We start from the raw sequence: 25,709 nt of genomic DNA on the forward strand, positions 1-25,709 counted from the left end.
GATGGGCTGCATAAAAAGAATTTGTACATTTGCAAAACTGTTCCGTGGCAACGTACGAACCCAGCAACAAAAGCAAAGGGAAGCTTGTTACTTTTAAATTTCCAGGTGGTTTTATGTTGAGGCAAAGTTTTGTTTCAATCTGATGATGTTGACTAAATCTACAAGTATTTGCATAAGAGTGATCAGGGTATAGCATATATTTCACCAAACACAGCTATTACATTTCTTTTAGCTGCTGGCAATGAACTATTTGCCATCACCCATTCATACGCAAGTAGTTTGTGGCTGCGGTATTCCCCTTAAGTGGTTTAAGGGGGGACGTGGCTTTCAAAATCAACTTTTTTATTTCTTTGTGGATTTTGATGAAAACTGGCACAGCAACTGGAAATGCTTCTGTGATAACACCATAAAAATTTGAAGTTAATATTTTGATAACTTTTTTATGTATGAAATTTTCTTTCTGTTCCGCTTGTACCGAGCTTGAGCGGCTTATAAAACACGATAGAAAACTTGTTCGAAGTGCTTTGCATTCCCAAATGAATGGACGAGGTCGTGACAGTTTTAGAATTTTTTTTTTACAACACAATGTTTTTTAGTTTTCATTTTTTTAGAGGTTAATGTGCAACAGGCATGTCAACTGTGAACGATTATTTGAATAAAAAAATCACAAAAAACAAATCTGGAAAACTAAAAGTGTCACGACCTGAACAGTTCATCAAGGAATGTAATGCAAGAAACGGAATCAAAATAGACCCAGCAGTCACGAAGAAATCCCTGGGACAAGCAACACAGGTGGCAAAAAAAACTGTTTTGAGAAAACGGCTTCCGAAGTTGCAACATAGGTTTCACATATCAAAAGTCGTCACAGTTGTAGCCTTTCATGTCCTTTTGAACATGGGGCTTCTGGAAGGCCTTGCCTTGAAATTGGAGTGCCTTTTCAGCCTTTCTCTTTCCAGAAAACATCATTTTCAGCTACTCCGTGAAGAGTACATACCCCCCTTTGCAAACCAAACGGAGGGGAGATGGGTTTCAATGGGCTTTCAATGCAAAGTAGGTTAGTTGGTTGGCTGTAGTTCACTCTAGTTGGCTGTATCGCACTGGACAACCTCCTTTTGCAGTGTTGTCACCATGGCAACAAGTTAAGCATTTTTAAACTTAAATTTGAACATTTTTGGCTTTTTTTTTCATGTTTTATCTTGCCTGGCACAGCAACTTAGTACTCATAGTGCAGGTGTTCATTGCCAAAAGTTTGCATACCACAAGGTTGAAAATGAGCTACTTTGAAGCTTGGTAGAGTATTCTGCATAACTCCCAACTTCAATGCAAGAGCATATTTTTTTACTACTTTTGACATTCAAGGCATCCAATATTTCTCGCAGCACAGCCAGTATGCCCTGAGCAATGGTATCAATAATTTCCCTAAAAAAGTCACTGTTAAATGCTGCCACAGTAACGTACATTTTTAACGCAGAGAGCATATTTTTATTCCTATATTACTAACTCAAACCTGTTTGCATGAAAATTACAAGTGCACGGGAAACATTGCGCAAGAAAGGCGATATGGCTCGCGCGCAGCGCACGCTTACCGCGACATATCGAGCTTTGATTATACCTGATATGGCTGGTCAGGTCGCTTTTAAGATTAAAACTAACGTCGCAGGCATTAATTACAACTACTGGCGTTCAATCGTAACCGGTTGCCCAGTCATGTGATGCTCCAATGCGCGTCGGCTATGCCGTGCGCGCCGCAGCGTTTGACGCGTCGACCGTTTCTTTCTCAAGGCTAGCGAGCCCACAGTCAAAACACAGCAATAACTAAGCGTGTAAACATCGCAAATCCGACTAAAAGTTCACTTCACGAACCGCTATCGCAAGCGCGCACACCGCGTCACCCTCCGGGGTCTGGCGACGGTAGAGTCACGCGCACCACGAAGCGTTCGATGACCTCCGCCTTTCGAGCCACACAACTTCCCGTAATCTGGCTCGTTATCTCTGGCATTCCCATCGCGATAACGTCCGTTTTGAATACCACAGATTGAACAGAAACTCGGCCGAGCGAAGCGGCGAAAATGAACTCAATCCGCTCGCTACGCAGCTCAGGCGGCCGCCATCTTGCGTTGCGCCCGTGACATCCAATCAGGAGGGTCGACGTTCTGCGCCCCGACCGGAGGACCAATAGCGCTTCAGCATCTATTTCTAGATTCGTTTGTGCGTCGTTTCTTTTCTGCCGTTTGTGCGTTTGTGAATGAACGAAGATAAAAGAGACGAGCGGAACCGGAAAAACGATCGCTCGGCCGATCTAACCATATCAAAATGGCCGCGCCCGGTGGCACCGTTGCGGAGATAGAGCGCTCTGAAAGTTGCCGTTTTTTCGCCCTTTTGCGCTGATAGTTTGTCACCGCGCCTGACAAAAGTATTTTTTTATGCCACTTTGCGATGCTTTTCAGCGTAAAAACTTTGCAGACGCACAGAATAGGAAACATAGAAGCCGAATATGCGGGTTTCAAAAAAACGATGTTTTGGTCATTTTTCCGAAGTTGAAAGCCGTGTCCCCCCTTAAGCAACAAAAATGAGTCATGGTTGTCAAAATTATAGCCAGTTCAATACTTTAAAACTGTCCTCACAGTGCCCACAAAAGGGGGCCACAAAAATTTCATATTGCACATACCCAAATTTTATTCCAAAAACATCTAATGACAAGTCATAGTGTCCAATACGGAAAGTAACGCGTTGAAGACCACATCCTTGAAAAAACATGATGCTGTGCTACTGTATTTGTCGATTATAAGGTGGTCACGATTACAAAGCAAGGGTGCAGTTCGGAGAGTAAAAAAAAAAAAATGTTACACTGAGCTGGGTATGGCTGACACTACAGATTTTGAGAAAAAGCCTCGTCTTATATTCGAATGAATACGGCAAGATCTTTAGATATGCATGGTCTTTTTCCCAGCAAAACCATCGCGCTTTAGCTAAGCCCAAGGATGGGTTCGATCCTGGCCATGGTGGCTGCTCTTCTGATGGAGGTGAACAGCAAAAACAGCTGTGTTTGTCAAGATTTCGGCGCACATTAAAAGAACCACAGGTGGTCAAAACTACTCCGGAGCCCCTCCACTATGGCGCATCTCACAACCCAAGTGTAGCTTCAGCACACTAAATGCCCACAATCTGAAATTATTTTTTCAGAATGTGTAATATGCCTGGTTGATAAGGGAAGTGCCACACAACAAGTACTTGCTTCGTATTCAGCGAAGTAAGACAGTCATGCCCAAGCTGACACAAGAGGCAAAGCACTGAAAGTACAAATGGAGCATGCTTTGCAGCAACAACAAGAGAGCGTACGAAGAAGGCAGCCTCACCTGTGCAGGCACTGGACAATGCAGCGAAGCGCATCAGGGCTGGCCTCGTCCTTCGAGACCAGCTGCTTGGCTGCCCGCAACCACTGCTGGCGACACTGCAAGGGCACGGAGGAACACTGCTCAGCGGTGGCATCACAGAGGCCAGAGACGCACACAGCCCATTGTGTGCCCTTAGTCTTGCGAGCCCATTTATTACGTACTAGTCCTCTGTTAAAGCTAATCTTTGTACCTCTACCCCCCCAAGGGTTCCGTCGCGACCGTTGGTGTCAACAGAAAACTCCCGCGAACAAATAAAAGAAGTTACTGGCGTCGTTAGGGAATCGAACCTGGAACAAATGAAGAAACGGAGCGAGAGCCCGTTGTCTCACCGACTGAGCTACGAGCCCACGCGGAGATGGGGGAGACAGACAGTGCACTCACCAAGCACATCTACGGGTTTATCCCCTGGGTTCTCGCTGAATTCCCCTGACAGCGTTGCGTGACATCTCGCACCGCTGGGCGCTCACTCCGCCCATGGCACATGTAGCGGCCATGTGCGTACCTTGCGCATGCACTAGGAGTTACTAAAGTTTAAGGGGGGACGCGGCTTTCAACTTCGGAAAAATGACCAAAACATCGTTTTTTTGAAACCCGCATATTCGGCTTCTATGTTTCCTATTCTGTGCGTCTGCAAAGTTTTTACGCTGAAAAGCGTCGCAAAGTGGCATAAAAAAATACTTTTGTCAGGCGCGGTGACAAACTATCAGCGCAAAAGGGCGAAAAAACGGCAATTTTCGGAGCGCTCTATCTCCGCAACGGTGCCACCGGGCGCGGCCATTTTGATATGGTTAGATCGGCCGAGCGATCGTTTTTCCGGTTCCGCTCGTCTCTTTTATCTTCGTTCATTCACAAACGCACAAACGGCAGAAAAGAAACGACGCACAAACGAAGCTAGAAATAAATGCTGAAGCGCTATTGGTCCTCCGGTCGGGGCGCAGAACGTCGACCCTCCTGATTGGATGTCGCGGGCGCAACGCAAGATGGCGGCCGCCTGAGCTGCGTAGCGAGCGGATTGAGTTCATTTTCGCCGCTTCGCTCGGCCGAGTTTCTGTTCAATCTGTGGTATTCAACACGGACGTTATCGCGATGGGAATGCCAGAGATAACGAGCCAGATTACGGGAAGTTGTGTGGCTCGAAAGGCGGAGGTCATCGAACGCTTCGTGGTGCGCGTGACTCTACCGTCGCCAGACCCCGGAGGGTGACGCGGTGTGCGCGCTTGCGATAGCGGTTCGTGAAGTGAACTTTTAGTCGGATTTGCGATGTTTACACGCTTAGTTAGTGCTGTGTTTTGACTGTGGGCTCGCTAGCCTTGAGAAAGAAACGGTCGACGCGTCAAACGCTGCGGCGCGCACGGCATAGCCGACGCGCATTGGAGCATCACATGACTGGGCAACCGGTTACGATTGAACGCCAGTAGTTGTAATTAATGCCTGCGACGTTAGTTTTAATCTTAAAAGCGACCTGACCAGCCATATCAGGTATAATCAAAGCTCGATATGTCGCGGTAAGCGTGCGCTGCGATGCGCGCGAGCCATATCGCCTTTCTTGCGCAATGTTTCCCGTGCACTTGTAATTTTCATGCAAACAGGTTTGAGTTAGTAATATAGGAATAAAATATGCTCTCTGCGTTAAAAATGTACGTTACTGTGGCAGCATTTAACAGTGATTTTTTTTAGGGAAATTATTGATACCATTGCTCAGGGCATACTGGCTGTGCTGCGAGGAATATTGGATGCCTTGAATGTCAAAAGTGGTAAAAAAAAATATGCTCTTGCATTGAAGTTGGGAGTTATGCAGAATACTCTACCAAGCTTCAAAGTAGCTCATTTTCAACCTTGTGGTATGCAAACTTTTGGCAATGAACACCTGCACTATGAGTACTAAGTTGCTGTGCCAGGCAAGATAAAACATGAAAAAAAAAGCCAAAAATGTTCAAATTTAAGTTAAAAAAATGCTTAACTTGTTGCCATGGTGACAACACTGCAAAAGGAGGTTGTCCAGTGCGATACAGCCAACCAACTAACCTACTTTGCATTGAAAGCCCATTGAAACCCATCTCCCCTCCGTTTGGTTTGCAAAGGGGGGTATGTACTCTTCACGGAGGAGCTGAAAATGATGTTTTCTGGAAAGAGAAAGGCTGAAAAGGCACTCCAATTTCAAGGCAAGGCCTTCCAGAAGCCCCATGTTCAAAAGGACATGAAAGGCTACAACCGTGACGACTTTTGATATGTGAAACCTATGTTGCAACTTCGGAAGCCGTTTTCTCAAAACATTTTTTTTTGCCACCTGTGTCGCTTGTCCCAGGGATTTCTTCGTGACTGCTGGGTCTATTTTGATTCCGTTTCTTGCATTACATTCCTTGATGAACTGTTCAGGTCGTGACACTTTTAGTTTTCCAGATTTGTTTTTTGTGATTTTTTTATTCAAATAATCGTTCACAGTTGACATGCCTGTTGCACATTAACCTCTAAAAAAATGAAAACTAAAAAACATTGTGTTGTAAAAAAAAAATTCTAAAACTGTCACGACCTCGTCCATTCATTTGAGAATGCAAAGCACTTCGAACAAGTTTTCTATCGTGTGTTATAAGCCGCTCAAGCTATGTACGAAATTTTCTTTCTGTTCCGCTTGTACCGAGCTTGAGCAACTTATAAAACATGATAGAAAACTTGTTCGGAGTGCTTTGCATTCCCAAATGAACGGACGAGGTCGTGACAGTTTTAGAATTTTTTTTTTACAACACAATGTTTTTTAGTTTTCATTTTTTTAGAGGTTAATGAGCAACAGGCATGTCGACTGCGAACGACTATTTGAATTAAAAAATCACAAAAAATAAATCTGGAAAACCAAGAGTGTCACGACCTGAACTGTTCATCGAGGAATGTAATGCAAGAAACGGAATCAAAATAGCCCCAGCGTTCACAAAGAAATCCCTGGTACAAGCGTCACAGGTGGCAAAAAAAACTGTTTTGAGAAAACGGCTTGCGAAGTTGCAACATAGGTTTCACTTATCAAAGTTGTCACGGTTGTAGCCTTTCATGTCCTTTTGAACATGGGGCTTCTGGAAGGCCTTGCCTTGAAATTGGAGTGCCTTTTACAGCCGTTCTCTTTCCACAAAACATCATTTTGAGCTCCTCTGTGAACAGTACATAGCCCAGTTAGCAGGCAAAACGGAGGGGAGATGGCTTTCAATGGGCTTTCGATGCAAAGTAGGTTAGCTGGTTGGCAGTATCGCACTGGACAACTTCCCTTTGCAGTGTTGTCCCCATGGCAACAAGTGAAGCGTTTTTTTTACTTATATTTGAAAATTTCTGGCTTCTTTTGTGTTTTATTACTTTGCCTGGCGCAGCAATTCAGTACTCATAGGTGTTCATTGCCAAAAGTTTGCATACCATAAGGGTGCAAACGAACTACTTTGAAGCTTGGTATAATACTGTGCATAACTCTAACTTTGATGGAAGGGGTTTTTTTTCACTACTTCTGACAGCATCCAACATTTCTCGCAGCACAGTCAGTATGCCCTAAGCCATGATTATATGCATTGGTGCCAATCATTTCCCTACAAAAATCACTGTTAAATACTGCGACAGTAAGGTAAATTTTTAACGCAGAGAACATATTTTTATTCCTATATTCCTAAATCAAACCTGTTCGCATGACTATTAGAAGCGCACGGGAAACGTTGCGCAAGAAAGGCGATATGGCTCGCGCGCATCGCCGCGCACGCTTACCGCGACATATCGTACTTTGATTATCCCTGATATGGCTGTCAGGTCGCTTTTAAGATTAAATCTAACGTCGCAGGCATTAATTACAACTACTGGCGTTCAATCGTAACCGGTTGCGCAGACATGTGATGCTGCAATGCGCGTCGGCTATGCCGTGCGCGCCGCAGCGTTTGACGCGTCGACTGTTTCTTTCCCAAGGCTAGCGAGCCCACAATCAAATCACAGCAATAACTAAGCGTGTAAACATCGCAAATTCGACTAAAAGTTCACTTCACGAACCGCTATCGCAAGCGCGCACACCGCGTCACCCTCCGGGGTCTGGCGACGGCAGAGTCACGCGCCCCACGAAGCGTTCGATGACCTCCGCCTTTCGAGCCACACAACTTCCCGTAATCTGGCTCGTGATCTCGGGCATTCCTATCGCGATAACGTCCGTGCTGAATACCATCGATTGAATAGAAACTTGGCCGAGCGAAGCACCGAAAATGAACTCAAACCGCACGCTACGCAGTTCTGGCGGCCGCCATCTTGCATTGCGCCGCGACACCCAATCAGGAGGGCCCTCTTGGCGCGGCCCGACCGGAGGACGAATAGCGCTTCAGCATCTATTTCTAGTTTCGTTTGTGCGTCATTTCTTTTCTGCTGTTCGTGCGTTTGTGAATGAACGAAGATAAAAGAGACGCGGGGAACCGGAAAGATGAACGCTCGGCCGATCTAACCATATCAAAATGGCCGCGCCCGATGGCACCGTTGCGGAGATACAGCGCTCCGAAAATCGCCGTTTTTTCGCCCTTTTGCGCTGACAGTTTGTCACCGCGCCTGGCAAAACTATTTTTTTATGCCACTTTGCGACGCTTTTCAGCGTAAAAACTTCGCAGACATACAGATTAGGAAACATAGAAGCCGAATATGTGGATTTCAAAAAAACGATGTTTTGGTCATTTTTCTGAAGTTGAAAGCCGCGTCCCCCCTTAAACAAAGCTCACAGCAACGCATGGCATCCAGAGATGGAGAAGTGAGATCGTCTAACACCAGGTTCGAGCTTCCTTTATTTTATAAAAAAAGAGTTTCCACTCATGTGCTTCACTAATACAACTCAACCAATCACCGTTCATGAATCATGCAATGATTTGTACCTTAGCAAAGAATATCTCTTTGAAGTAATAAACGGTGCGGTTAAGTACATTTCACCTGTCTCTGGTTTCACTCTTTGTAGAGCCACGTGTGTTAATTCAAGTGGCGTCGCATGGGTAATCGTTGTGGGCGTCGTTTACAGCTTTGCTTTCCAACCACCTCCTTGATTCACAGGGTGGATTGGCACACTTTTACACAGCTCAATTCATTGCGTTAGTGCACAAAGATGTGGCACTTTGTAACCTCGCAGCCTTTCGCAGATGAGGTATTAACAGTCTTGCTGTGGTTTCTTGCATGCCTCGCCACTGTGCTAGCAGCTCTAAGGGCAGCACTCCTTTACATGCGGAAATTTCGCATTCCTGGCCGGCCTTGCAAGTGCTAAATAAGCTTCCAAGCTGCCGCAACCAACCTGTGTGTGTTTTGAAAGAGCCACACGCTTGGTGCATGAAGGACATGAAATTTGCCTTGAGTGGCTACCTGGTCATTGTGGTAAACGGGCAATGTCATCCCCGATGCAGCTGCCAGAGAAGCCCACGACCTAAACTACACCGTTGGAATCCCATTCTCCAACGAGGATAGCAAAGCAGCTGCACTTGACCTAGGACGGAAACTCCAGCTGTTGTCTTGGAAGGATCCTCTGAGAAGGTGTGCGCCTCTCCATGTGATGGACTCCAAGTACGATTTCCGGCATTTGTGGGGTCTGCCCAAGCGTACTGAAGGCATGCAACACCAGCTGTGACTGAACGTTACCTACACCTTAGGCTCCTTGGGTAGAGTCGCCATTGTGTCCAGCATGCTATATGACTGACGGCATTGGGCGCATTCTAGGCAGCTGCCCGCGATATGCCAGTCAACGGGCAACAGTGTCAAAGGCACTTGAGCGAGTCCGACATGTCATTTCCTCGGACCCTGTCACAATCACAGCGAGGCGGTGCTGATTGATTGATTGTGGGGTTTAACGCGCCGACGCAACGCAGGCGATGAGGCGCGCCGTAGTGGAGTGCTCCGGATTAATTTTGACCACCTGGGGATCTTTATCATGCGCCGAAATCTCGTACACACGAGCGTTTTTGCTTTTCGCCTCCATCAGAAAAGCGGCCGCCGCAGCCGGGAATCGAACCCACGACCTCGTGCTCAGCAGCGCAACGCCTTAGCCACTGAGCCACCGCGGCGGGTCGAAGTTCAGTAGTGGCTCGTACAAAAGTGGAAACACCACTGCATGCATGAGGTAGTTGTTCACAGCAGCACAGGGGGAAAAAAAATAATAATAAAGACACAATGAAAGTTACGAAAATACCCGTAAACATAGAAGTACCAGTGCGCACTTCCGTTGGCACTGGGCGCACTGTGCTTGCTTTAGCTGCACAGCAGTCCACCGCTTTGGGGTTGTCTTACATGACCCTGGCCGATTGGCATACGCATTTTTGCCTTACGTGACCCTGTTTGTTGTGGATACTACATGTTTCACAAAACGATTACTTTCTACCGTAGCAAAAACAAGCAAGGTGCAAATATTTTCAAAAACAAAGTAACGGCAGACAACAGTCGTCGACTGACTATGGTAGCGCCATCTGGGAGGACTGACGGTAAGCAAGGTTGCAGAGCCTAATGACGCACTGGCATTTCGTTTGAATACCCGCCCTCATGACTTCACAGCAGACATAGCAAAGACACACGATTTGGCAGGAGAATCAAAATTTTGGCCTAGATTGATTAATTTCTCAGTGAATACGGCATCGTTTGCTGCGGGACATGAGCTGAGGGCACTATAAAACACGAAATCTTTCGAACAAAACAAACCTGTATCCTGTCTGCATAGCCACTTTAAAGACAACCCTCACGTCATGTGCAGGCCCAGCCCAGCGCACGCACCTTGGGGTCCTTGCCGAAGTCCTCGTGTTGAGCCAGGGCCTCGAGAATGACGGCTGCTCGAGACAGCGTGTCGGGTTGCTTGCAGGTGCGCAGCAGCTCTGCCAGACCTGCACAATCAGCAGGCCAAGTCATTAGACAGACCAGCAGGCAGCATGCACAGCAACGAGACTGGATCCCAAATTTAGCAAAACAATCCCTGGATGTATGCAGCAACTAACAATGGCACCTGGCAGCTTTGTGGCATTTACCCTTCTTCATTAGACCCGAATGCAATTTAGATATTTGCATAATTCTAACACGCTCCCGATTGTAACATGTAAAAGAGTTTCCTCAAAAATCTTCGAAAAAAAAAAAATGTTTTGATTTGATTGGATTATATCCTTGGAGACGTTTGTGTACATAGAAATGGTGCTAGCTTTGAGTGCGATTGTAACGTGCGCAGAGATTTGAAGGTTACTTTTAGCAAAAAAAAGGTGCTCGTTAGAATCGTGCAAATACGGTAGTTCATTTCATTTTGCCATCAGTGTTCAGGTTGTGGGCAACACTGCCGAGTTTTTGGTTCGGGTCCCCTACACATGGCTGATGCTACAAAACAAGATGCATACTGTAGAACGATCGTTGGTAGTGGTTCTTGAACATGTTGAAGTAGCAAAAACTTGACACGGACACATGAAGAAGGAAGTAGAGAAACCACAGACCACAGCCCTATGGTCTGTCCATAGGCTTCCTTCTTGTGTCCGTGTCGAGTTTGTGCTACTACAAGATGTTAAAAAATACAAAACTTGGCCAATTTCGTGCCTCTTACCACGCTGCAGTGCTGCTCACTTAAGAACTGCAGCCACCAAGACGAGTTCCTCACACAGGCAGTCAAGATCAGTGGCACGCAGACGGGAATGCCAACATTTCGATTTCTTCGGCTCTACCTTTTCCGTGGTCTTGCGGTTCATTGTGATTTTAAGTATTATTATTGCAAATTGTTTTTGTACATTTCACTTCGTGTGAAAAGGCTACCTACGTGCAGCGAAGAACTTTAGTATTCAGAGATACCGACGGAGTAGTCTGGGATCCACGGATGCGCTGCCTAGAAAATTATTTTTAAGGTAGATGAATACTCGAAACCTTAAATAATTTGTGTACAGTGTTCGCTATTTGATTTGATTTGCAACACAGTTTTAGTGATACAAGTTACTAATAGGGCTACAAATAGAACAACAAAGGTTAGCTCTGCCGCACAGCTTACGGACTTAAGAGCTTCACTGCATAGCACGTTCTTTTTTGTTGGCTTTTTCACATGCTGCCAAAGCTGCTCAAAAAAGCCGCGCGTGTGTAATCATTGCGCGAAATAAGTGTACGCTGAGCTGAAATAGAATGCTCCTTGTGCGAAATTTATACGCCGAAAAGGAGTTTCCTGTCAGCATAGTGGTATAAATGAGCAATTAAGAGTTACTGCTCTCTGAAAATGCATGCAGTTTTATTAAAGTACTGGTTGCACCAGCCACCAACATGCCTAGCAAGGGCCTATAACCGGAGGGAGCAGACAAATATACCTGCTGCATTCACATTATATTGAGGAACCTGCTTTTCTTCACAACAATGCATGCCAAATTTCTTTTCCCGTGCTTTGCCACCTTGCCTCAATCTTTCGATTTTATTTTTTACACCATTTTCTTATCAAGCACTAGTACAGGAACACTCATGTGTGAAGTTCTTACAGCCTCAGCTATACCCTTTTGCTTCGTAGCTGTGGCTTATAGCTCTATAAACGCTAAGGAAAAGTTATTTGTAGTAGAAAATATTTGATTCAATTCGCTTTCAGTTTTTAGTATTCGTATTAGTTTCGAAGTAATAAATTTTGATAGTCGCACACCTCTCAATTATGTGATGTGACCCGATAGCCTAGCATGCCACACGTGTCAATACGCTGTACTTTACTCTCTGAATATTTACATATCAACATGCCCGTTCTATTCAGCTGCAGAACGGCACCAATATTAATTGGGGCAATAACATCTGCGCAATGTCTGCTTTTGATGTCAACAAGCACACAGATTCACTCTAGGCAGCAACACGGCCTAAATTCAAGCAATGTTTTCTCTGTATGAGCCACTGTTCCCCAAAAAGGGGGCAAATTACAACCACCAGAGTATGGGAAAAAGAAAAAAAAAAAAGATCACACTTTTAATTAAGTTTAGCTATTGCTCTGTTCAACCTACCCCAGTGTAGCCAACTGGAATCAAAGTGTGCAATTCCACTAAAACTGCATCCTTCTTCCCAACTGACCCCACCCGTATTACACTCCAGGTCTTTGAATCAATTCCGGAACCGTTCCGAACTCATTGCGTATTCGGTTGGCCGCTCCGGTCCTCTGGCTCGGAGTCGCCAGATGCCAAGGCGGCTCGCAATCAGAGCGCGAGAGGCAGCGTACCAACCGAATGCATCGGCGATCTCGGAGCCACCGTGCAGCCAGCGTGGGAAGCCGCCGAATAAACCACGGCGTTTTGTGTCACGTGACCCGTCCTCCCGGCCAGATTGCGCCACGCTCTCACTTCGAAGTCAGAGCGGTCGGGAGCGCTCCGAGTCGGAGGCTGACGCTCCGAAAGAACCAACCGAAGGTAGTTCGGGCGCTCGAATTCTACCAACCGAAGGCGCGGCCGCTTTTCAGAGCACTCCAGAGCGCTCGTAAACGCCCAACCGAATACGCCATCAGTGTGGGACACAGAGTTGGCAACTTACCCGAGAGAAGAACCTCAAAGCTGGCAAGGGGAGTGTCCCTGAAAAACACAAGGAAAGAAAAAAGCAGTCAGCCCAGCTCGTAGCAAAAGCTTTCAGGATATGTCCACCAAAAATTGCGGAAATTGCGACTGCAAGCAAAACGTGTTGCACGGTCACCACAATGCCGAGGAATGAAGGAACGACTTTACTTAGAAACAGGCCTGAGGCCACATGGGGTTATTGGGAGATAAGAGAATGGGAAGCAGGAGTCTCAGTAAAAACCTTGCGTTGCCCCCTAAACAGTATATGTTGGCTCATCTGCAGGCCCTCCTAGCGCTACCAGACCACTGGTAAGTGAATAGATTCAAATGCGTTAGAGAGGGGTAGCTTCAGACTGGAGGAGCTCCATGCGACATACTCGTACGTGGTGGCAGGCAGAACACTTTCCCTTGTTCGGGGCCTTTTTTGAATGTCAAACATGACAATATGCAGTATAACAAGCTAGGGAGGGTACTAGCGGCACCACATAAATTGCCTGTAGGAACGGATGAAAGGGGACTGGCATCACGGTACCATACACAAATAATGTCCAAAGCGTAAGCTGCATCTGCGCATGCTTTGTTGAAGATTTCACCCTGCTAAGAGAGAAATATTGATGCAGGGAGGAAGCTTGGGGCGAGGAGAGAGTAGCATCTTGGAGCCGCCGCAGTGGCTACCTTTTTTGGCACAAGGTTGAAAATGCCGGTGAGGTGTGGTCGTCAAAGGGCGTGTGACTGATAGGGGAGGTTCTCACAACAATCCGACTGATGATTACAATACTACTTCCTAATTTGAAATTTGAGCGCAGCTGTTTAGCTGTTGCGACTTCGTAAATATGTCGAGGCGAAGAATTTCAGAGAGACATGTATCGGCAGCGACAACAAGCCCCTGCGTCGACGGCGTGAACTGTTATCTTTTTGGCGATGCTGCATAGCTGCTGCTTTAGCGGCGCACAGCTCTGGATTCTGGCATCGGTGGCACTGAGCCTCTGCTCGGAAACCTCGTTCAGCTGCAGCAGCAGACAAAGCCCTTCCTTCGTCTCAGGAAGCGATCGCGTCATCAGCAAACTCACGGCGGCACGCACTACTCTGGCGTTTTCTTGTAGCGGGTTGCTGTCGCGGAGCACGTCTCGCGCGGCATCCTCAGCATACCACTCTCCTCCTCACACTTTCGCCATACTCTAGTTCTCCGCGTTCCTTTTTGTTCTCGGTTAGATTGAGGAACAATGGCGAGGGGCACCACAAAACCACAGGAGTGGGCGCTTATGAGCTGCACTTCAAAAAAACATAGTTGGAGCGCCTGTGGTACTTGATTCCACACCAGTTGGATAATGCAATGTTGTGTAAATAAACAACTCACAAAACACGGTAGGAATCTTGAGCCTTATTCAATCACGCTCACACTTCTGTGGTGGAAAGGTGGTAATTCGAACGCCTGCACTGTTCTCATCAATCAAGATTTGGCTTCTGTTTGCCCCATCCTATCCAACAGGCCCAAAAAATGTGCACAAGCTGAACTGGCAACCAAAAGTTGTTCAGAAGCTTTTATCATACAGGACCATACACAGTGCATGACTGCCATCTTACCAGCCAATCTTGAGCGAAAAGTGTACAAGAAGATTAAAAGCTGCCATTCGAGTTAGATGAACAACAGCGTTGTTTCCACTAGAACTGAATGAACACTGCATGACGACTTGTGAGGCATCATGGAAAAACTCTGTTGTGGAGGACAACATGCACTCGTTTCACAGCCTGGAAATCATGTGCAGAAGCGATGCATGTTTTTCATACTGAATTCTATTTTTCCCAGTACTTACGCTGCAATAACACACTTTGTTCTGTTATAAGTGGGAATATTTCTGTTCCAAAGACATTCCCGAAGATTCTTTTCCTAAGGGGTGCTGAAGAGGTGCTTTCTCCTAGGGCTCTGCCACTTCCAAGCAGTCAGCGTTCAGTACAGCTGCATCTTCCCAAGCAGTGCTAGTTTCGTGCCACTGGGAAAAGCCACTGTGTGGGTGGCAGTCCTGCTTCTACACCTGTAGCATGCAGCTTTGCCACACCCAACTGCGGTACAACTTTGGAGGGTTGAAGGCAACAAAACATACAGACTCACAGTTTCAAGGAATCAGCTACACAGATGGAAACAGCGACTAAGATGTTTCTCCGAGTGTTACATGGTTCAGGGCATCATCATCATCATCTGTTTGAGCTTACCTGAAGATGAAGGCCCCTTCCAGGTTCCCTCAGCTGTTTCTGTCTTTGCGATGCCCATAGAGCGTTCTTTGCCTCCGAACTTCCGTACTTCATCCATCCATCAAGTTAACAGCCTTCCCCTTCGTCCAGTCCCATCATCTGCTGCCCACTGTGTTACCCTGTTGGTCAACCCTTGTCACTTCTCCGCATGACGTGCCCAGCCCAAGTCTACTTCGTCCTCCGCATTCATACCACGACATCTTCCACCCAAGTTTCCTCCCTGACCCAAGATGCTTATTTCTTATCCCTAAGTGTTACTCCTATCAGCCTTTTCTCCCCTGAACTGACCCATGTTTTCTTTCCAGGTGTTCAGTTAGACACCAAGTCATCACTGGCCATACGCATTGGTTGCACACCTATCTTTTCAGCGATACCCACTCTTCATTGTTTGAGCGTTTCAGGCATGATGTCACGTTAAATCTTGCACAGAGGTGAAAAGCGAAAGCGCCTCTGCACTGAGATTTCGGCCCACGTTAAACATCCCCGGGTGGTCAAGATTAATCCAGTACCCTCCACTACGATGCACTGCATGCCCAGGCATAGCTTCAGCACGTTAAATCCACAAAATTCGAAATTTTCTTTAGATCTCGCAACCGTCACAAGCTGCACTGCCTCCTCTCGCACAGCATCTCCCTGCGTACGTACAAGAGACATGCCCACCTGAACTGCTCCTTGTTGGTGATGGCCTCCAGGTCCTTGAGGGCGCCCAGGACTGGAGCCGGGGGTTTCGCCTGCTGCTCGGGTGACAGAACGATGGCAGCCATCCTCTGCGCCCACATCCAGAGGGGAGGCCATCAGAAGGCTCCTCGCGTCTTTTTCGTTAGCGTTACTTCATAGACAGCATGCAAACAGATAACAGCCCGAGCGAGTTTCAGGGAAGCACTTGGTTCTTGAGTCAAGCAAGGCTGTTAAGTCTCCCAAGTCGCCACTTCTGTCAAAAATGTGCCTTCCTCACAAAATGCGACAAGGGGCTCTCCAAAGGCAGCGTAGGACAACAGGGGATTTCACTTTCTTGCCAGTCGTCCTTCAGAATTCATTTTTGGGGCACCACTGGCCGAGCGGATGCACCAAACAGCCCTGCATAAAGCCTGGAACTTTCCCAGCTTGGCAACACGCCAGCTAGTGCTCATTACAGCTAAATAAAACAATCAGAGGGCTCAGAATTTCGAGATCATCGGTTGGGTGACACTGAAGAATCTAATTATTTGATTGGCTTTAGTTAGAGCACTGGCTCTAACTACATCATTCATTGGCCAATCATTTCTGAGTGTTACTATACTTGGTTACAACTTAAAAACGGCAACGGAAGTTTCCGCTGTGCCTCATCACCGCAGCCGGATATTACTCCGCGTGGAGCAAGCAGTGCGTTACTGTGAGTATCCTGAACATGGCATGAGCCATTTCCCTCATTTTATGGATTGATATGCTTACAAACTACTGAAGTGACGACAAATAAGCTACATGAGAAAAGGCAGGCGATATCACGCATTCATAGAAATCGCCTTTCAAAACGCGCGCGCCCGCTGACATCCCGGTCCGTCGCTTTGGCGGAGTGATACCATGCACGAGCTATTGCCGTTCTTAACTTGTTCCCGAGTATATACGTATGTATGCACACCGGGCCACACAATGTGCCATACACTGCCCATAAGGATGCACACACCACAGCAGCAATCTTGGACCCTACAGTTCCAGCTGTAAGCGTTTGATTGCTGAAGGTACTGCAGAAGTGCCCGCCATGGATTCTCATGCATGCCCCTCTCAAATGGGGAGCCGTAGGATCGTGCTACTGGTTCTTGATTCTTCGCGCTACGGTGAAACGCCATTACCATCCACAACCATAGCGATGGGATGAACTGCTTTCCATACCCAATGACACCATTCCTTCCGAACCCAACATGGTACTTGCCAAGAGTAATGCCAGTTCCATGACGCGGCTTTCCACGTTGGCTTAAAAGAATTCCGCAGGCTTCTGTTACAAAGAATAGCGACTGGCTGGGAGGAGCATGCAGTCCTCCCTGCAGCAATAAAGCAAACACGAGTCACTGCTTTGCAACAGGCGGCGTCTCAACTGACTTGTTCCGGCGTGGCTGGATACTGATGGCATACCTAATTTGAAAGACCATGGGCTGACATTTATGATGTGTGATGCCTTGACGCAGGAGGTAACGTATTGTGCAACCCCATCAAAACAAGTCTCCTCCAATACTGCTCACAGAAGGGCTAGATTATCTCTATTGTTGCTACTGCCTTCAGCGCAATTGTGGATGCTTCCAAAAGTAACAAACTTTGCTTCTACCTGTCAAAGATATTGTGAAATAAGAAGAAGCAATGCATCTGTGAGCCCTCTCAGTAGTAATTAGGCAGCTTCTATTCTGCAGGGAGACGGGAAAAATACCTAACCAAGATTCTGCCACCAATCTCCTCTCATTAAGCTGCTCATAAAACCACCAGGCATCTCCTGTGAAAATAGGGATTCTGCCATTTTTACGACACATCTCCAACAATCATATAAGTGGAGGCCCGGAGTAACCCAACTTAACCAAACTGACCTTACATAACCTAATTTGTCCACCCCGACCAAACCTAAACCAGCCCAACTACACACACAAAAGAAACCTATTCTACCCAGTCCTGCACATCGATCTCATGATAAATGTAAAAATGACCTGAATGCTGAAAAATTCGCCAACAAACCCTGATGAACGAAAACTTGTAAATTATAAAAACAAAAAAAAAATGTTCCTTTAGCTCGGGATTCGAACCGTGGTCTTCCCGTTTCAAAACAGGCCCACTGCTATGGGAGCAACCTGCTGGAGGTGTTTTCGCGGGAGTATCTGTTCTTAGGATGCTCCAGCGTACTTTGCCAATCACAGGCGACTGCCGGGAGAAATTCCCTGCGGTATTTGTAATTTACAGAGTGCCGGTAGAAACTACAAGCGGCTTTGGTACACGCAACCGCGAAAGTGACACGCTTGCTGACTTCAATTTATGCATCAACGTTTCCTTATCAGTCTTTTCTTGGGCACACGAGGCTCCGATACTAGCGGCGTTTTCCGGGATTTTCGAAATTCCCGCTGGAAAACCAACGTCGATTCGGAGGTTCCGGGATGACGCTGAGATTCTCCAAACGGTTTAACCGTCCAGGGGCGGAAGTTTCTTTTGCAAACTAATCGCGACAAATCTGAACATGAAATTCCTTACCGCAGCAAATTTCCAAACAAAGGAAAAGGGAACAATAAAAGGTGCAGCGACTCTAGGGTGATGAGGCAAAAACACTGTTTCGCTTCGCGAGTTACCGCATGTTGTCTACTCGGTAAGCCTGCAGTAACGAACCTTCCAAGGGAGACCTTTAACTCCCCTAGTTACTGGCTCAAAGACGAAATCCCATTCACTTCATCCCACCAGCAGCGAAGCAAGATCGACAAGTAGTCGTTACGGCTTGTTTCTGAAGGTAGTAGGCACACGTCAAATAGCCCAAATGTTAGCAAAATCCTCTCCGAGGTGAATCTCTCGCCGCGATCACCCGAAGGCGACCAACTCTGCGCGCCGGCATCAAAAGCGTACGAATGACATCTAACTGTACAGACAGCAAAAGACAGCTTGCTGACTAGGGCGCTGTACCTTGAAAGTTTACATTTACTGTTACTTGACTATGCTCGCGTGTGGGCGCGCGGAGGGAACAAATAGGAGCGTTGTCTGTCGGGGAAGACAAAAACTCACTAGACCAACCCGAACCTCAACAGCCATAGAAACAATACCCCTGAACACTAACAGCCGCGTACTACGTTTGACGAAAACTCACCAGTGCGAGTCAACTGTTCAGATGTTTAAAAAATGCGAATTCTCGGGATCGCCACTTCCATCACCGACGGCAATGAACCCCGGCAAATCACCGTAGCATGTGTGGCATGGCCTGGGCGACTTTGGCGCGAAATCGTGTATTACGTCATGACGTAAGAAAGTCACGTGCCTAAAAACAATCCGAGTGTAAGCAAATTCGATTCTATTTACAACAAAATAACTAGGATCTTTAATTTTATGCAAAACTTCAGGCTGAATTTTACGAGTACGTTTTTTACAGCGTAAAATGTCCGCACTGAAGCCACGAAATCCAAATCCAACGAGATAGCCGTAGCCGCCACCGCTCGGCGGCTCGGCCCTCTTTGCGGGGCGTATGATTGGCGATCTTGCACGATGTGTTGGGGACGGGCAATCGTCGCGGCCAGTTTTAGTGTTTCTTTTCGTACCGACATCTGCGCAGATCTGTGTAGCAAGTAGCTGGTGTAGAAGCTCAGAATCAGTGCGTGAACGTTAGCAGCGCGATGTCCGATGCGCCGCAAGATGAGAAAGCGCAGGAGGTGAGTGGTGGGAGTGTGCCACCGATTGTCGCTTGTCGGCGTGATCCCAAAACGCACTTTATACAGGGCAGAAGAATTGAACTCTTGATCTCGTGCTCGTTTCTCCACCGCCGCAGAGCCAGATCTGCGAGGTGCACATAACGGAGACGGAGCGTCGCTGCGCGGGTACCGTCATGCCGCTGCAGGATGTTTACGTTGCCTATCAAGTGGAGTCGGTGTGAGTACAGTACCGCCTGCTTCCGTTTTGATCGCAGTCCCCTTATCCCACCACGAATGTGCGATCTCTCTTGATAACCTGTTGCCGGATACGTGACCGCGATCTGGATCACCCGCGAGCTACAGTAACTGAGAGGTTCGGCGTCGTACGCCTACTGGCGCGGTTTCGATTGCCTGCCATTGTTGTGGTTCTGTGCATGAGGTTTCGAAACTCGTTAAACAACCTCAGGTGATATTCCGTCCTCCCTTTCCTCTGACCTTATAAACAAAGTGTTTTTGTTTCTTTTATTTTTTTTTTAAAGAAGTTGCAGGCCGTGGAGTCTGTGGGTGGGTTTTCGGCCGTTTCTGTTTCACCTGAAATGTATATACCACGGGCTTGAACGCGTAAACAATCTAGCTACAGTTTTTCTTTATTATTGGTGTCGTTGCAGTGTGTACTTATTGTTTGCCGGACATCTCGTATGAATCAGCCGAGAGCATCGAACTTGTTGATGAATCATTGATGGTTGATGCCACTGGCAAGCTATTTTGCTTCTGTGCTGGGTTGTGCCCTAGCATTTCAGCTGAACGCCTTCATTAAACATGAATTTGTGACATGTGGGTCGGGGAGTTGTAAGTGGTACGGTTGCTTGTACTTCACCACCTCTGGCATCTATTTCCTAAAAGGAAAAAGAAACCGAGCTCTGCATTCAACGTATTCATTTGTGTGGCTTCTTATGCACATTATCGCAAAACTGGTGCGCAGTACCAAAATGAATCAGCTGCACATTTCTCAATGTGTGCAATCCATGATACAAAAGTTACTTGGAAAACACTGACCCTGTGACACAAACATTCAATCATGAAAAAACTTTACCATCTCTTCCTAAAGAAAGTTGAGAGAAATGTGAAAGCTTCCTGGCATCAAACTGCGTCAAAAGTTCATCGAAACCTTCGCTAAAAGTGCATCCAACTTTTGCTGAAAGGTTGTTCAATCAATCGTTGAACCTTTAAAGACCCAAATCGTAAACGAACAAAGAACCAATGCGATAATTTTTAGCGTACTAAGTTAATGCATCAATGACCAATCTAAATGTATACTGATACATGGTTTATACTATTGTACTTCTCCTTCGTGATCGATGCATTGTTGCCTTATCTAGAAGAGTTCCTTTTTCTCGATTTTCGAGTAACCGTTTTGACACAATGGAAGCTTGGTTTCACGCACCGTGTGTACAGAGATCTTATCCGAGCTTTTCGGTCGACCAACCGGTTTATAGGGGAATGCATTCGTTTTTTGAAAGGATGCCATCAGTCCCTGAAAGTGTTCGCTTTAAAAAAGCTGTGCACATTTGCGTAGAACCACACCCCTACCACTTCAGTGCTCCTTGCATATCGGCAGGCTCTAGTGGCGTCACTTTCCTTACACTAAACAGGCCATTTTTTGCGGTAAATTTGTTTTTCTGTGCATTTTAGTGAAAGGACAGGAAGGAATACAGATTGTACTGCTAGATTTTAGTGGCAGTTAAAAAAAATGTCTTGGCGACTTTTCACATCATAGGTCGTGCTGTTTGTTTCCATCTGCACAGGCAGGCTTATAATGCGGAGTGCTGCTACAAATGATGCTCTTTTATTTTTTTACACAGTGCCTTTACATATGCTCGAAAAATTGCACTAATTTTTACAAATGCCCTAATTTACAAATATTTTGTGGGCAGCTCTAAAGTAGTTTTGCAAGTTCCAGGTTAGCCACTTGGAGCTCTGAACTTGAAACCTAAGTTTGGCACTTTGACAGCGACAGAGTGAAAGTGGAGCTAAACCTGCAGAATTGCCTCTTGAAACACAACATTGCTGTTTCCGTTTAAAGATGCACTTGTCACTTCTGTAGATCAGAATAACCGAGTATCCTATGCAGCCTCAAAGTTTCAATGCCAAGGTATCGGTAGATCTAAAATTGATGCTATTCATTGTGACTGGGGATAATCGCACTTCCTTTCACTATTAGGTGGGTAAGCAAAGAGTATATATATTATCACAATATATATATATCAGAGTCCCTCCACCCTGTAATGAAAGAAGTCCTGCAAAGCTGGCTGTCTCTTGGGATTCGCTATGTTGGTGTTTTGCTGCATCGGGGATTTGCTATGTTGAAGTATCAGGACAGTGGCGCAGTCTCTCTGTTACAGGCTAAGGACACACACAATTCCTGGGCAGAGACAATGATGTTTTACTACAGTGCAGCTACTCCAATCATAGTGCAGGCTTTGGCGCGCCCCACAGGTGGCCGCCGAAAAGCGGGCAACATTGTGCAGTTTCAGGGCATAAGGAGACTCTGCATGTGGCAAGCAGTATACTCGACTCACGAAAGAGGCGGCAGAAGTGAAGCAAAGTGTAAAGCAGGGCTGTAACCGTACTGCCTCTGTAGATAGCCGTGCTTCCCTGCACAGCGCACAATGGGAGAAGGCCAGCTTACAAAGACCAAGCTTACACAGATCCCCGCAATGTCGGCTTCACCTGCGATCACAGATGCATTGCTGGGAAGGCGTCTATCCAGGGTGACATGGACCGTCTTGTATCAAAATATGGAGGCCGTAGGACGTCTTTTTATTTCTTGCGAATTTTTTTCGTATGCTGAAAATTGTTGGTCTGTGCTCGGTCTGTGACCAGAGACAATATGCTGGAGGCAGCTTCAGTGTAAAAAGGGTTGTGAGGCCATTGTTGCGATTACTACTTCCAATTTCCCATGCGGTAAACGGTATAGGGAGACATAAAGTGAGCCTCCTCTACTTTCTCTCTCATTTATTTCAACTTTTTTTCAAACAAAACGGGAACCATTTTGTGCCCTGTCACCAGCACTGCGTGATAATTAGCCTTGGTAGCTTTGATCCGCTTGCTAAGCAGTTGGTGGGTTGTTGTCAGGAGCTCTGGTTGGTGGCTTTTGACGGATCTTTTCCCGCTCCATGTGGCCAGTTCCATCTCATGCAGCTTGATTGCGAGTTTGTGTGATGGCCGCAGATGGTACCTTTCTCCCACATAGCTCGTATTACAAGGGCTTAGGCTTAGCACATCGTTATTGCTTTTAGAATGACCAGCATTTGTTTCCACTGACCATCTTGCGAGTGAGTGCATCTATGAGGTTTTTATAAAAAAACAATGTAATGTGATTAAGGCTTAAGAGGGTGTAGCAGCACCTCCAGCGACATCGCTAGATAGAGCGCCGCACCTTGCGCGGCAGCCCAAGCGACATGGCGGGACGGGCGCTCCCCGACTCGCAGACTCCTACTGCCGTCAAATCTCCTCTGCGAATAAATGTAGGGTCAGCCGCACGACTACATCGGCACCCACATTAATGGGGGAGCCCTGTAGCAGCAGCTCCAGCGACATCGCTAGATCGAGCGCCGCACCTCGCGCAGCAGCCCAAGCGACATGGCGGGACAGGCGCGGCCGCGTGAGCGCACGAGGACAGGGGGTCTCGCAGAGTTCCAACAAAATAGAATCTCCTTGTTCTTGCCGACGAACGGTCGTCCTGTCCAAGGGTCCTTTCTCTCGCCCGACATAGCGCCCTACAAGGGCTTCAGGGCAAACTATTCTTTTGTGCCACTTTTTGGTGACAGTCTCCAGTATGGCTCCCACAGCAGTACTATGTCTTGTTTCAATGCCGGCATGATTATGCAACATCGCCTCACCTGAGAGAATGCTGAAAGATGCAATAGCCATGAAAGGAAGTGCACTGGCCAAGCCAGTTACAAAGCAGCACAAATATTTGCTCCTTGCGTTGTTCCAACACCGGTCGAACAATTGCAGTGACATGTTCCCCTCTAGCATGTTTCATAAGGGACCCTTGTGATCGTTTCATCTGACCTGGGTGATGCAGAAGACTCACTTTAAAATGTTTCTGAGGAGTTTACAACAATGGTGGCCCTACCTCTCTATAGAGTTCTTACAATGTGGTATTGAACAGTGAAATGCAGAGCAGTGCCAGTTCACGGTGTGGCGTTAAACTGCCAACGAAATCAAGTTTTATGGGGAAGCTAGAGCTGAACGTTAAGCGAGTTTTACCTCTTTTCGTGTCATGGTTTGGGGGGGGGGGGGGGGGGGGGGGTACCCGTGGTCCTCTGTACGTTTTTGTGCACCACAAGAACTGTTGCAAACCTGTGTTTGCTCCTTCCGAGCGAGCGAACCGAGGTAATCTTTTGAGTGCAAGATCGATACTCGTAGCGCTCGAGCTCAGATCTGAACTGCAAAGTGATGTGTGTTCTGTGTAGAGAGAGAGCGTTGATCCTCCTCTCCCCGTCCTCGTCTCCCCGTGCAGCATCTGTGAGCCGAGCAAGACCCCGTACATTGTGTGGCGGCGTTACCGGGACTTCGAGTACCTGCACGCCCATCTGCAGGACACGTACGGCTGCGTCATCATCCCTCCCCTGCCAGAGAAGAAGGTGCGCTGCACTCACTACACCCCAGTGTTTTGTGCTAGTGCGTATGCTGGGGGGCGCCAGTGTCTGGCGTCATGTACCGCATAGGCACGTTCCACCTGTACTTAGTCTTATGCAAGTGTATATACTAGGGGGAAATGTGGCGCCAGTGTCTGCGGTCCTGTACTGTGTAGACACGTTCCACTTGTCCTTTGCATGGCTCACCAACAGGCTTAAAGTTTGCCCGAGGTTGCAAAAAAACAACACCCAATGTCATTGCAAAATACCGTTCAAAGTTTTTTTTATCAATAAAAAATGGAGCTTCTAAAGATTTACTTTTCAGGTGTTTTTTAGAAGCTTTGAACGAGAAAAGAAATGTTACCCTGTTTTGTTGATTTTGGCTTCAGGAGCGAAATTAAGCCATGTGAAAAGCCAAGCCGAGTAGGAGAGGTACAATCCTATCTGCTACGGCGGCGCCCATGATGGCACGCAGCTGCAGCGGCAGGTTTCCCTCCGGTGTATGTTAGTACAAATATATGACTTGTACTTTCCACTGCATGGCACGTGTAACGAGGAGAGAAGGATGGCAAGTGGCACAGCATTTCCACTCTTTCCTGGTTCCCGTTGGCATTAGTACTTAGCGTCACTGGCACTCAGCGGTCTTGGGATGAGGGGCTAAATAAACTCTTGCTGCTAGTTTCCATGCACAATAGCAATCAGGTTGCTCATTCTGTTCGATTGCCAGCTGCTCTCTCTGTCCGTTATGGAGCAGCCCGCAAGCCCAAACGCCAAAGAGTGTGGGTCGGTCATTCCTCAAAGGCAGCAGGAATCGAGCTGGGAAAGGCATCGTGGATTGATAATAATAATAATAATAATAATAATAATAATAATAATAATAATAATTTATTCACTGTACATATGCAAATACATGATACAGCCCGCATAAGCGTGTGGGGGTCGCTTGTGTGCATGGCTGGGCAGCCCAGCGAATCACAGTTTGTGATTGAACATAATAAATATACATATAGCCATTTACAACCAAGTACTAGATTTCCAACATAAGAAAACAAGCTCAATAAATGAGAACACGAGTGGGAACATACAAGACATGCGAACACACTGCAGTTAAGGAAGCTTCGCAAGAAAGGAAATAATACAATCGTTACATAAAGGAATACAAGCTGTGCTCAACCACTGTCGAAGCAAGCATTTCACTGTGGTGAAGTTAGGGATATTGGGGTCAAAGTGAAGCTTATTAAAATAAAATGGAATATAGAAGCGGCGACTTCTTTTACCGAAATTGGTGTACACACGAGGTAGGACGAATCGTTCAGTGTAACGTAGCGGCTTTACTTTAATGTTTACTACTTTGAATGAATCATCAAAATAATTTTTCATTATTACATCAAAAATACACTGCTGGTGCACAGACAACATGTCAAAGAAATACATAATTGATTGAAGATCGTAATCATGGTATCGCGTACCATACGCAAGGTTAACGGCAATTTTATTCAATATTCTGTTTATAACGTTTAATTTGTAAGGGGAAGCAAAACCATAAACAGTCAAACCATATTTGATAATAGACTCACCTAGACATTTGTA

General features: G+C 46.6%; 2 protein-coding genes across 5 annotated transcripts in view; one reads left to right on the forward strand and one right to left on the reverse strand.

The window, feature by feature from the left end:
• LOC144173119 (telomere-associated protein RIF1-like) overlaps positions 1-19,075 on the reverse strand; it is a 111,767-nt gene extending 92,692 nt beyond the window's left edge. For all 4 annotated transcript variants that reach the window (XM_077701637.1, XM_077701636.1, XM_077701634.1 and 1 more), the window contains exons 1-5: positions 18,939-19,075; positions 15,794-15,900; positions 12,864-12,901; positions 10,131-10,237; positions 3,357-3,451 (exon numbers count right to left, since the gene is read on the reverse strand). In XM_077701637.1, coding sequence (XP_077557763.1) covers positions 3,357-3,451; positions 10,131-10,237; positions 12,864-12,901; positions 15,794-15,897 — 344 coding nt within the window. In that variant the 5' untranslated portion in view covers positions 15,898-15,900; positions 18,939-19,075. The remainder of the gene's footprint in view (positions 1-3,356; positions 3,452-10,130; positions 10,238-12,863; positions 12,902-15,793; positions 15,901-18,938) is intronic.
• Positions 19,076-19,268: 193 nt separating this feature from the next.
• Positions 19,269-25,709, forward strand: part of LOC144173120 (sorting nexin-4-like) — a 34,064-nt gene continuing 27,623 nt past the window's right edge. The window contains exons 1-3 of the mRNA XM_077701638.1: positions 19,269-19,494; positions 19,611-19,711; positions 24,002-24,125. Of these exons, the coding sequence (XP_077557764.1) occupies positions 19,459-19,494; positions 19,611-19,711; positions 24,002-24,125 (261 nt within the window). The 5' untranslated portion in view covers positions 19,269-19,458. The remainder of the gene's footprint in view (positions 19,495-19,610; positions 19,712-24,001; positions 24,126-25,709) is intronic.

This window comes from Haemaphysalis longicornis, unplaced genomic scaffold, assembly GCF_048455015.1.
Source record: "Haemaphysalis longicornis isolate Haplotype H1 unplaced genomic scaffold, Haemaphysalis longicornis Haplotype H1 scaffold_29, whole genome shotgun sequence".
Lineage (NCBI taxonomy): Eukaryota > Metazoa > Arthropoda > Arachnida > Ixodida > Ixodidae > Haemaphysalis > Haemaphysalis longicornis.